Genomic DNA, 13119 nt, shown 5'->3' on the forward strand with positions numbered 1-13119 from the left:
TTTCACGCAGCCCCATTCACTTCTATGGGGCCTGCGTTGCGTGAAAAACGCACAAAATAGAGCTTGCTGCGATTTTCACGCAACGCACAAGTGATGCGTGAAAATCACCGCTCATGTGAACAGCCCCAAAGAAATGAATGGGTCCGGATTCAGTGCGTTCACCATGGTGATGGATCATGTGATGACTGCAGTGACGTCATCAAAGGTCCTATTGCTCACAGATTAAGACAGAAGAGATGCCGGGCTGCGCGAACAAGTGGATTAAGGTGAGTTAAATTATTAAATTTAATTTTTTCAACCCCTCCAGCGCTAGGGGGTTGAAAAAAATACATGGTTATAAGGGAAAATAATAGCATTCTGTATTCAGAATGCTATTATTTTCCCTTATAACCATGTTATAAGGGGAAATAATACAATCTACAGAACACCGATCCCAAGCCCGAACTTCTGTGAAGACATTACAATGTTTTGCACTCGCGCGGAAAAATCGTGCATGTTCCCGCAACGCCACCGCGTGAAAGAGGCCTTAGAAGAAGATGCCAAAGCAGCACTGTGTCACCTTCATTCCCAGGATCAATCGAGGTTATCCTAAGCCAGGCATGCCCAACCTGCGGCTCTCCAGCTGTTGTAAAACTACAACTCCCACCATGCCCTGCTGTAGGCTGATAGCTGTAGACTGTCCGGGCATGATGGGAGTTGTAGTTTTGCAACATCTGGAGAGCCTCAGGTTGGCCATCCCTGTCCTAAGCCATAATTTTATAAGATGGGGAAAAAACCCTCTTCATAAAGTTTCTACATTTAACAAATGGGCAAACTATTTCTTTCCAATACCATTTAGATGGTAAAGTTGCAATACCGTTCTACTCAAAACCAAGAAACCGGTACAGGAAACGGTTAATGGACAGACCGCTTTCAAGCAGCTTCAGTAGGGTAGGTATACCCAGGAGATGTATTCCTATTGTGAATGACAAGGTGTCTTCAAGGCTGCATTCGGAATTAATAATCTTACTGAGCGAGCACCTGAAGTCTAAAAAGAATTCTGTCCAAGGAAATTACTTCAAGGTTTTAGAAAAACCTCTATGGGGAGAAAATCATAAAAGTTCCCAAATTACATTTCACTTATATACACAGCTGAGATGTAGTGATAATACAGGTTTTTCTCTCTGGAGATTTTTTTTCCTTTTAAACTGTTACCTAAATGAGTGTATGTTCTTAAGGGAATAAAAATACAACCTCCTGCTTGTGCCTATGTGTGATTATTATTGTGATTTTCTTTATATAGCGCCCCTTTCCTTATATAAAACAGTGTCTTCCTACAGCCACCACTAGATGGCGCTTACTGCCTACTGTGGACATTTAAAGGGAATCTGTCAGCAGTTTTGACCATGCAAAACTGGTGACGGCACAAGATAGGGGCTGGGGAGAACAGTACAAAGATAACTTTTATGGTTCTTTTCTCAGAAATAATGTGAATATGAACTTTTATTGTGCCAGATTCTGCTCCTAAATACAGTGTTTCCTGTAATTTATATTCCTGCTCTTTCTATGCTTAGGAGTCCTACTGACTATTTGAATAAATAAAATACAAGTTATACTGAATCTTTTTTCCACAAAATTATATTTCTCGCTCGTATCATTGGGGGGACACAGAAGACCATGGGCATAGCTGCTGCCACTAGGAGGCGACACTAAGCTAAAAATTGTTAGCTCCTCCTTTCAGCTATACCCCTCCTGCAGACACTGAGCTAATCAGTTTTGGCTTAGGGTCCATAGGAGGCAGACCACCTATCTGCCTTTTGATTTATTTTAGTTTGTTACTTTACCTTTTATCCCCTCTTTAGGTATGGAAACAGACGCTTTGCCTCTGTTTACCTCGGGAGGAAGGCTGGTGTCGGTTCCTCTGACTTCCCAACCTCCTCCAAGAAGACCAAGTAGACCAGGGCAGCCCGGCTCCCCTGCATCCAGCCAGCCTTGGAGTCACCTGTATTTCTGGAGACCCCCTTCCCCGGTGCTAGCGGCTGAAGCAGTGACTCTGCTGGTACCCACAGTGGAGGCGAAAAGAGGATGAAGATGGGGCGAGTGTGGTGAACTCTGGGCGAGTATAACTCCCTCTATCCTTCCGCTCCCCCTTAGGGGCACAGACCATCCCCCCTCCCTCAAGACCAGGGCATCCTCCTGTTCATTTCCCCTAGAGCTGCTAGCATAAATCCTTCCTTTCCCTCCAGGGCCACCGGGCCTTTTTTGCAGCAGTCGCATCCCATCTGGCATTACGGGCATCTGGTCAGCCCCCCTCATTACTCGAGGCCCCGGCTTTTGTGGCCTCAACTTCTGGGCCGTTTTGGGGGGCAAGAACATTGTCCTCCAGGCACAAAATCTTTGCTCCCCATACACCCTTGACCTCGAGGAGCCCGCTGTGCTCCTCCCCCATTCCTCAAACTAAACGCTGTGCTCCTTCCCCCAAGTCTACCTCTTCCTGGCCTCTCCATAAAGCCAGGATAGCTCAATAAATAGGTTTCAATAAATATTTAAATACATAAAAATAAAACACTTAACCCCTGGTTACTGTATATCCGGTTCAGTTTCAGACAGACTCTCCACCGGCCCTCTCCCCTATCATCAATACATGTTCCACCAGCACCATCAGGTGCAATTTTGCAAAGGCCGAATATTCCCACCAGCACTGAAAGCGGGAGCTATTACAGCTTTGGTGCATCCTGTCACATTACCCCCTTCCACAGGCGGAGTACTTGCACTAACATTGGATACTGTGCCTACCACCACTCTACTTCCGGACACTGTGGAATATTGGCACTAGCACTGGAAGAGGTACTGCTATCGCTATGTACACTCTGTTGTATTACTCCACTTCCCCAGGTGGAATATTGTCAAGAGATGATACATACTTATTGCCTTTACCCCACAGCAGGTGGCATATGGGCTCTACCACTGGATACTATGGCTGTCACTGCATTATCCCCCTCATCAGGTAGACCTTTTCTGTATTTCTGCACAACAAAAAAAAAATCCTATTGTTTTCAATGTGACAGGATCCTTTTAAAAGAAATATGTCATCAGAAAATGTCCAATTGTCTAAATTTAATTTCTATGTTAAAGGGGTTGGCCACTTTCTGATGACCAATGTGTTTGTGAGATCATTATATGGCACTTCCTAATCTAGTCTTCGCGGAAATTCTGCACCATTTTCCATATTTCATAAGGCATGGCCCCTTGTACACAAAGTCATTTCTGCTGTCCGCACAGAGGTCTTGTCCATAAAATGGCTGCTAATGGAGGGTCATGTGACCAAGCAAATCGACTCCATGTGATGTCTCTTCCGTCCAAATATGCTCCCCCTGCCATCTGTACTTGCACAGTTGGGAGTTTAGAGCAGATGCAGTGTGTGAGAATGCAGAAGACGTCACAAGGAGGTGATTTGCTTGGTCACATGACCCTCCATCAGCAGCCATTTTATGGACAGGACCTCTGTGTGGACAGCACAAAAGACTCTGTAAACAAGGAGGCATAACTTATAATATCTAGAAAATGGTGCAGAATTTCAACAAAGGCTATATTAGTAAGCGTCGTGTAATCATCTTGCAAACACATTGGTTAACAGTACCCAGAAAGTGGCCAACCCCTTTAAACATGTTTTACGAATTTTTGATGCACTCCCTTTAAATGGTTGTAGTGTTTTTATTTTGTATGCATCTATCAATATAACAGGGACCCTAAAACATTGCAGTTTTCACACTGGCCACTAGAGCTGTCACAATCACAGGACATTTCTGAAACTCACTTTTCAGCTTTGCTGTGTAGACTGGGACAGGGTATGCAGAGGGTGGGAGACTCAGGGTAAATCTAAAGATCTTGTCAGGATTTTGCCACAAATCCACTGCGATTTTTGTGGCAAATTTCTCCTCTTGAAGGGGTGAAATGAGTGGTGAAACGGAGCATGCAGAACGGGCAACAGAATGAGCAAGCAGAACGGGCATCAGAATGAGCATGCAGAACGGGCATCAGAATGAGCATGCAGAACAGGCATCAGAATGAGCATGCAGAACGGGCATCAGAATGAGCATGCAGAACGGGCATCAGAATGAACATGCAGAACGGGCAACAGAATGAGCATGCAGAACGGGCAACAGAATGAGCATGCAGAACGGGCAACAGAATGAGCATGCAGAACGGGCATCAGAATGAGCATGCAGAACGGGCATCAGAATGAGCATGCAGAACGGGCATCAGAATGAGCATGCAGAACGTGCATCAGAATGAGCATGCAGAACGGGCAACAGAATGAGCATGCAGAACGGGCAACAGAATGAGCATGCAGAACGGGCAACAGAATGAGCATGCAGAACGGGCAACAGAATGAGCATGCAGAACGGGCAACAGAATGAGCATGCAGAACGGGCATCAGAATGAGCATGCAGAACGGGCAACAGAATGAGCATGCAGAACGGGCAACAGAATGAGCATGCAGAACGGGCAACAGAATGAGCATGCTGTGGATTGGAAAATCCAAAGCATTCTTTTTTGTTTTCCCTGGAAAATTTATGCTACATGTGGATGGCGTTTTAAAAAAAAACACATCCCTGGGTGTTTAGGGAGGGAGGCGATAATTCATCACTTCCTAGACCAGTGATCAGCAATCTTCAGCACTCCAGCTCCTGTGAAACTACAACTCCCAGCATGCACACTTGCTTGGCTGTTTTTTTTTTAACTCCCTTAGAAGTGAAAGGAGAATTCTGGGAGTTGTAGTTTCAGAACAGCTGGAGTGCCGGAGGTGGCTGAAACCCTGTCCTAGACTCTAATCATTGACATTTCTCTGTCCATTTACTTCCATTCATTACAGTGTGAACAAAGCCTTAAACCGCGAACCTTCATGACGAAAAAAAAGAAGAAGCCTTGAGAGAAATTTTTCAAAATATTTAATTTGAAAATGCATGTACAAATACTTGTAAGAACCAACTCTCTTAACACTGGGCATTTATAAAACAGCTCATAGCAAAGAATGATGGAAGCGTCGCCGGTCCTTAAAAAGTATAAACCAGTCGTCTTCCTCAGTGTTGACAAATAATTCCCCAAACAGCAAAGAAATAAAAGGCAACGCCAAGAAACAGTAAAACAGTCCATGGGTCCCTTTAAAGGCCTTCATACCATGGTCACACAGGGCATGTCATCTGCAGCATTTCCGGCGGCAGCAAAGTGGCTACCCAAAAAAATAAATCCATGTGAAAATTCAGCGGCTTTAAAATCTACAGCACGTCAATTAATTCTGCGGATTTCACCCTTTGCAATGTACAGGGTAATATCTGCATGTAACGAATACGGATTTTGCCGCAAGTTAAGTCCCGCATATCTGTACTTTAATGCTCCCACATTCACATAATGGCTTTGTGAGCTCCAAAGCACGGCTTTAAGAACTGTATGTAACAAGAAGACAAAAAAAAATAAAAAATCTATACACGATGCATCATTTTGTACAAGTCTTATTTAAAGAACCATTCAGATGAACATTGCCCCCGGCGTATGAAAGGTACGTGGCTCCATACCAAGGCGCCATTGTGGCCTCACCGCTATTTAAAAATATAAAATATTACAACTCCCTTCGTATAAAGCAAGAGAACAATAGAGAGGGGAAGGGAAGGGGAAAAAAAAAAATCATTATGTGTCTGTACAGGGTCCCTTTGTGTTTTTCATCCTCTATAGCTGCTATTTTATAAGCTCTGAAATGTGTTTGAACTTGAAGAAAATCAATATTCTCTTTGTAAAAAGGGGAGCGCTTAATGACATGAGAAAGAAGTGTTCTGTAAACATGATTAGCTTCCTTCGAGACCGGCAGATTGTCCCCAAAAAGCCCGTCACGTGTGCTGTAACGGTGGTGCGTCGACTAAGCCAGAAGTGGCCCATAAGGGACGGTTTTTCTAGTTTACATTATGGTCGGTTCGGGGAAAAAGCTGTACAAAAAGTAACAAAAAATAAAATAAAAATAAAAAAACATTTTTTTCACAGCATTAAAAATCCTTTATTGGTTAAGGGTTCTCTTGGTAGCACAAGTCGGGTTAGAGCCAGGGATGCCATGCAGGGTCCATACGGCACAGGTTATCCAGACTGTTGGCGGCGGCCACTAATGTGTTGACTTTGCTCTCCCCTCCGTCGAATTGGGCCAGATTGTGCAGTCGGGTGACGATGGCGGTGACGGCTTTCTGGACCAGTGAAACCAGCTGCTGGCTGTCCATGTTCTCGGGCTGCCCGGCCGGCGATAGCGGAGAAGACGTGTCCTCTTGTGTCTTCTTGTGCCAGGCAATTATTTCGTCCCTCAGAACGGTTTTCAGGATGCCGTCAACCTGGGTAAAAGGGGGCGAAAAAAAAAAATTTGTATGATTACATTCAGCTGGGAGGGAGGATTTGGCGACCTGCAAACCGACTTCTGTACGAGATTTACTGTAAATGTTGAAGAGTGCATTTAAAGGGACAGTAACATTTTTCCTGCGTCTTTCTTAGCAGACCACAAGTCACAGTTTTTTTTTTATTTCTAAATCCTTAGCGTTGCATGTCAGAGATGGGATGAGATCTGCTCTGGCATCCAATTATCTCCTAAGGGGGGAAAAAAATGGGTCTGAATGACTAGAATACGAATGCAAGAAAGACGGCGACGACCCTGGTCTCAGTATGAGCTCGCCTACAGCTACTCCCAGCGTGTAGTAATAATAGGAGTACTGGGATTTATAAGACGACGCGGGGAGTTACTTCATCTACTGTGCAGAGTGATGCAGCTCATGTTCTACCCTCTGTAATAAAATATGCGAGCCAACGCTTCGGAATTGTCAAACTGCCTTCGATGGTTTTGGCAGGAGATGGTAGCAGCTGCTAGGACCGGGCGGCTCTACTCGTCGGCCCAGGCCTGTTCACATAGAAGCTTTCAGCAGGAAGGAATTTGGGCGGAAATGAGATAATGTGCAAGAACAGGGATTATGGCGGCCGGCTCTGAATAAGTTCCACCCTGCAGGGACCTCCCCCGTTTGGATGACTGCGTCCCTAGATTTTATTGATTTCAGATATTGGCAGCGGAAAGCCTGTGTGCTAAAGCAGCGCTGTCCTGTTCTGGGTCTGTAATGAGCTTATAGATATTGTGAAATGGATAAAAGGTACAATAGATATGTGGTATACTGAGGAACTATCCTCAGGACAGGTCATTAAAGGGGTTCTGCACTTTGTTTAAACTGATGATCTATCCTCTGGATAGATCATCAGCATTTGATCGGCGGGGGTCAGACACCCGGGACCCCCGCCGATCAGCTGTTATGAGAAGGCAGTGGCGATATAGCAGCGCTGCGGCCTTCTCACTGTTTACCACTGGCCCAGTGACGTCACGACTAGTATCAATGCTAGTATAAAAATGCGCAACAGCATTTGGGGTTTTGAGCATTTTCTGTCTTTTAAACTATCGGCAGGGTACTCCGGCGGGTGAACAGCCTGTCGGATCCATCCTGCCGCTAGTTCACGTGTGCCCCGGACTGCAGCTCCGTCCTCATTGACTATAATGGGGGCAGGGGAGGAGTTCCGGCGGCGGCACGGCAGCGCACGGAGAGGGGCAGCCGGACTAAAAGAACTGCATGCAGTACTTTTAGCCCAGCTGCCTCTCACCGTGAACTAGCGGCAGGACGGATCTGACAGGCTGTTCACCCGCCGGAACAGCCTGCTGGAGTCGCCTGCCGCTAATGTGAAAGTACCCCAAGACCACTTTATTCTGTTATTCAAGTCCGACATTTGTATAATAAATTTTAAATACCTTGAAATTTGGCTGTGCAAAGCAACGAGCAACTGCGATCATGGAAGCCGTCAGTGGACCGGATACTCCGATGGTTGTCAGAAACTCTGAAATATTTGGGGTGAGCCGGAATGGGACCGGGCGATTAGCGTCCAAGTCACCAGTGACATCATTGATATCGAACCGGAAATAAGCAACATTCAGCTTGCCCGTGTCCTACAGGTGAACGAAAAAGAAATTAGGGACCCTGGTGAATGTCAGCAATCCTTTGGTGCATCCGTGCATTTACTCATAGAACAACTGTTCCTCTGTAATACCTGTTTGGAAATGTATGAATAAATTGTCAATGACCTAGTCTGACACTGTCCGTACTGACCGGACAACATCAGACCGTGCAGGGACACAACCTATTGACAAGGAGAAGGATAACGCTCAGTTATTCATACATTTCCAAGAGGAATAACACAGGATAGGCCCATGCATTGTGTGATACTACAGCATTGTATGAGGGCATTCTCGCATCGCTTTGTGCGGAGGTAACCAGTATATTCAGGACGCACTAGGCTCTTCTAGGAGAATGAGCTTCTCTAGGGGCAGTTTTTTGGTACTGTACAATGCAAGTGTAATTGAGAGACCTACGTGAGGGGATAAATCGGATAAATGCCTAGCGAAGGGCTTTAGGGGCAGTGCCTGACACAAGAAATTAAAAAACAACACCTGTGTCATGCTCCACCCCTGATTCTATACCAGGTATAACCAAACATAATGGAGGGTTGTCCAGGACTCAAATATTGATGCCTAACCTCAGGATAAGCCATCGGTATCATTTCGGTAGGGCGACTCCCCGCCACCCAGACTGATCAGTTGTGGAGCTCAGGTGAGCGGTGTGTCCTTTCTGCAATACCAAGCACAGCCACTATACAACATGTGGCACTGTGCTCTGTAAACAATGAAGTGGCCGCAGTATTGGTCTGAACTAGGAGGCCCCTGCAAACAGACGATCGGTGGGGAAGCCAGGAGTCGGACCCCCACCAAACTGATCCTGATGTCCCATCCTGAGAATAGGTCCTTAATATGTGAATCCCAGATAATCCTATTAGAGGGGTATTTCGGTTACATTAAGTTATATCCCATCCACAGGACCCCCACGAACACAAGAACAGGGGCCCTGTAACCCCTGAAATGAACGGACCAGCCGGTCAGGCGTGTGTGCAACCGCTCCATTCATTTCTATGGGAATTCCGGATATAGCCAAGTGCTGTACTCGGCTATCTCTGGAACTCCCATAGAAATGAATGGAGCGGCCACATGCATGCCAGACTGGCTGCTCAGTTCATTTCAGAGGGTACAGGGTCCCCATTCCTGTGATCAATGGGGGTTCCAGTGGTAGGACCCCGACCGATCTAAAAGTTATCCTCTATGCTTTAGATAGGCGATAACTTTATGTAACCGCTTTAGGTGAATACCCCTGAATATCTATGTACTTAAAGGGAATACCCCTTTAAGTAAGTAGGTAAATCAGACCTTCTCTATGTAGTTCAGAACCTGTAGCGGCAGAATTGGGCAGGCATTAGCATTTACTGAAGTCTCCGAGCACAAAAGCAATGCTCCTGAATAATCAGATTTAGGATGATTTCAGGTATTCTCGAAACGCAACGTTTTCATTGTGTCATTCCGCTACACTAAGTCGCTGTACGCTCATCTGATGCAAAGCACACATCGCTTTAATCCAAAGCACACAACTGCTCATCTAGTCCACAAGCAGCTGGCGCTGAAAGGGTGAGGCCGAGCGTGCAATTAAGGGAGGATTTGTACAGCCGTGTCCTGCACAATATCTGCCGCTTCTTCAAATACTCCACGCACCTGGGCAATCTGCAGCATCTCTGGATTAAGCCTGTTCAAATGAAAGACAAATTCCGCAAAGCCGATCAAAGCCAGCTGGATGGTGAACATCTTCCGGAAGGTCCAGTAGTCGGTGGCGTTGGGGAAGGTGTGCAGGGCCCACTCCTTCAGCATGCTGCGTGGCACCATGTTGCTCTGCACTTCCTTCAGGATGTCACGCAAGACCTACAACAAATCACAAGAGGGTTGGCGTTATTTCAGCCTGCAGCCTTGGGTGTAATCTAGAGGCTTCAGAAGCTGATTGATGGCTTCATAGCTGCTGCCTCCAGAGCGAATGATGGAGACTGGGGATGTGAAGTGCTGGTGAGAAAGGTCTTCACCAGGGGAAAATCAGCCAGAGGATGGTCCTAGTTATTGCTTTACACCTGGACCAGGTGGAGGACCTCTCTCTCTCTCTCTATGATGGTTGGAAAGGGGTCCTCCCGGTGAGCCAGTGCCTAAGTCATCTCAGAAACTGCTTGCTCTAGTAATAACGGGCAGAGCGGGGGAGGAGGCGAGATATATTCTTTCCCAAACACAACCATAAGAACAAAACCCCCCCAACCCCAGCTCAAGATGGTTCTTTTGGTCATTCAACGTCTCCAAGAGGGCTCACTTGCTTGATGACTCCCTAGATAGCAGTTCAATGGATGGAGAAACACTGACTGCAGCTGATTGGCATTGAGTGGAGCCAACATATATATATATATATATACTCATTGGAACGTGTGTCTCACTATATCCCCTCCTGTGCCCCTTTACTGTCGAACTTGGAAATGGAGTGCTTCGCTTATATTAGACGCACAGACAATCGCGCAGATCGCCGCTAACAAGCGTTCGTATGAATGCTCGTAGGTTATGATTTGGCAGTGTAATAGTGCCGCCGATTAACCCTCTGCACTCTGATTGGCAGGGCCAGGCAGTGAAAAGTCATCACGCCTTACCTGGACTTCTCCTCAAGTCATTTAAAGTGGAGAGGACGCGGCAGTTGCAGAGAGAGCAGAGCCTCTAGGTGTAACGGCCACGCCCCCGTTGCTCCTAGAGGCTCATTTGCATATATTAAAACATCATTTTAAATGTTTAATAAATACCAATTGAAAAAAATATTTTGTAGCCCAAAATGAGTAAAATGCAATCATAAAAAAAACTGCCCTGAAGCCTTTAGGGAATATGAGGATCTCTGGATTTGAGGTGGCTCTAGGGGCACGTGAAAGTTTCAGTATACAAGAGGGACACACTATCCTCTGACAATGCATCTACCACGGTGGGGACCTTCTTCCTTACCTGTGAGGAAGGAGGTCCCTTCCATGGCAGCCGTTGCCCTAGAGGAAGGTCCCTACCATGGTAGACTGATCCAACAGTGCTTATTAGACAGATCTTTCCTGCGAACAGCCACCTATCACATCATTTACAGGGGGAATTATTATCAGTAAGGCCTCATCCACACGACCGTTGAGTGTTTTGCGGTCCGCAAAACACGGATGGTGTCCGTGTGCGTTCCGCAACGCGGACAGCCATTAATACAACTGCCTATTCCTGTCCGCAAAACGGACAAGAATAGGACAGGTTATATTTTTTTTTTACGGACCACGGATGCGGACAGCACACGGAGTGCTGTCCGCATCTTTTGCGGCCCCATTAAAGTGAATGGGTCCGCATCCGAGCCGCCAAAACTGCGGCTCGGATGCGGACCAAAACAACGGTCGTGTGCATGAGGCCTAAAAAGTACGTTATAGCACAGACATAAAGCAGACTGTTCTTTAAACCAGTCAGCGCAGGCAGGACAACATCTTCACGGTAATTAAGAGAATACAATCTTATGCCCTGGAAGCCATTTTTATTTTTATTATACAATCCATTTGTTTCAATTAGAGAAATTGCTCTTTATTGGATATTAACACTTCTGTCATATTAAGCCACGAGGTCTCATAACTCACTGGAGGCTGTGTGGCGCTCAGACCAGACCTGGTGCAGGATGCTAATCCTTCAGACAGCCGCCTGACCCTGGAATAAGGGTACTCACACATCCGTATTTTCAGTCCGCGTCTGATCCACATTTTTTGAGGGTCGCACGCGGACCCTTTAATTTCTATTGGGCCAAAATGAGCAAAAGGCAGAGAGCACATGGATGTCATCCGTGTGCTGTCCGCATTCGTATGGCTGATCCGGAAATTACAGGACATGTCCTATTCTTATCCGTTTGGCAGACAAGAACAGGCATTTTTTCAATGGGGACCGCGAAAAGTGCGGGATGCACATGGAGCGCATGCGTATTTTGTGGATCCGAAATATGGGGACCGCAAAACAGATACGGTCACATGAATGCCCCCTAATGGAGTCTCCTGGAGCATCATGTCTCCTTCATTGTTTACTCAGACAGAGCGCCATACATACAACTGTGGCGGTGCCTGGTACTGCATCCCTGAGCTGCACGAGGGAAGAAGCCCCTTCATTATGATCTGTGAAGGTTAAACGCCCACCAATCCTATATTGATGGCTGATTATAATAAATTCTGGATTATCAGATGAAGAACTCATAATGTAGGTTATGTTAGCGTCTTCCTTTAGGTCGTCTTCGAGAGACTGACTATCCTTAAGGGCTCATATACACGAACGTGTCCTGCCCGTTCCGTGCATTGGGGACTGAAAATTGCCAACCCCAATGCACTGGCACCGTCCGTGGGGGTGGTGCAGACGGATGCAGACTCATTCAACTTGAATGGATCAGTGATCCATCCACACCGCAAAAAAATAGAACCGCACCTGTTCGGCACCGCACCTTCTGGATTGCGGAGCCATTCAAGTGAATGGGTCCGCATCCGTGATGCGGTGCACAAAAGGCCTGTGCCCGTATATTGCAAACCTGCTGTTTGCGGGCCGCAATACACGCATCAGCCAACAACCATTGCGTGCATGAGCCGTAAAGTAAAGCTGTGCAGGATTTCCAGGGATCGCCTGATAATCCAGAACATCTGATGATCTGTCATCACTTAGGGAGTTAAAGAAAATCAATGCACGGGGACATCTGCATCATTTCACGGAGCAGATGACCACTTGAGCCTCAGTAGGGCCGGTCCAGCAGCTGAAGATGACTAAGCTTACTATCATCTTGTGTCATTTCCAGTGACATGACATACTCGCACAGCAGCGCATTCCATCGGGCGACTACGCCGGAGCAAGGGGCACAAAGGGTTCTACAGCGCGGCTTCCAAAATCCTTACTCAGAGATCCCGTACCTGATGACTGGCCTGCGTCCCTCGCGCTTGAACTGTGGTCAGTCTGTCATAGTAACGCGAAATAGGGTTGTCATGCTCGATGCCTTTCTTGGCACAGCGCTGCTTGTAGATCTCCACCAAGGAGAGAGAAGAGGGATTGTCTTCTACCAGACGCATCTGCGGTGAGACGGCCACGACACGGGGGACTGGAAATGAGGAGAGGGAGATGGATTAATGCAGATGTGGAGG

The 13119-nt window shown here is 46.6% G+C and overlaps 1 protein-coding gene across 1 annotated transcript in view; it reads right to left on the minus strand.

Moving 5' to 3' along the window:
- Window positions 1–5937: 5937 nt before the first annotated feature.
- The window catches only part of LOC121008926 (transformation/transcription domain associated protein), a 142731-nt gene continuing 135549 nt past the window's right edge, over window positions 5938–13119 (minus strand). The window contains 4 exon segments of the mRNA XM_040441697.1: window positions 5938–6350; window positions 7796–7990; window positions 9638–9841; window positions 12892–13076. Coding sequence (XP_040297631.1) covers window positions 6066–6350; window positions 7796–7990; window positions 9638–9841; window positions 12892–13076 — 869 coding nt within the window. The 3' untranslated portion in view covers window positions 5938–6065.

The sequence above is a fragment of the Bufo bufo genome, chromosome 7 (genome assembly GCF_905171765.1).
Source record: "Bufo bufo chromosome 7, aBufBuf1.1, whole genome shotgun sequence".
Classification (NCBI taxonomy): Eukaryota; Metazoa; Chordata; class Amphibia; order Anura; family Bufonidae; genus Bufo; species Bufo bufo.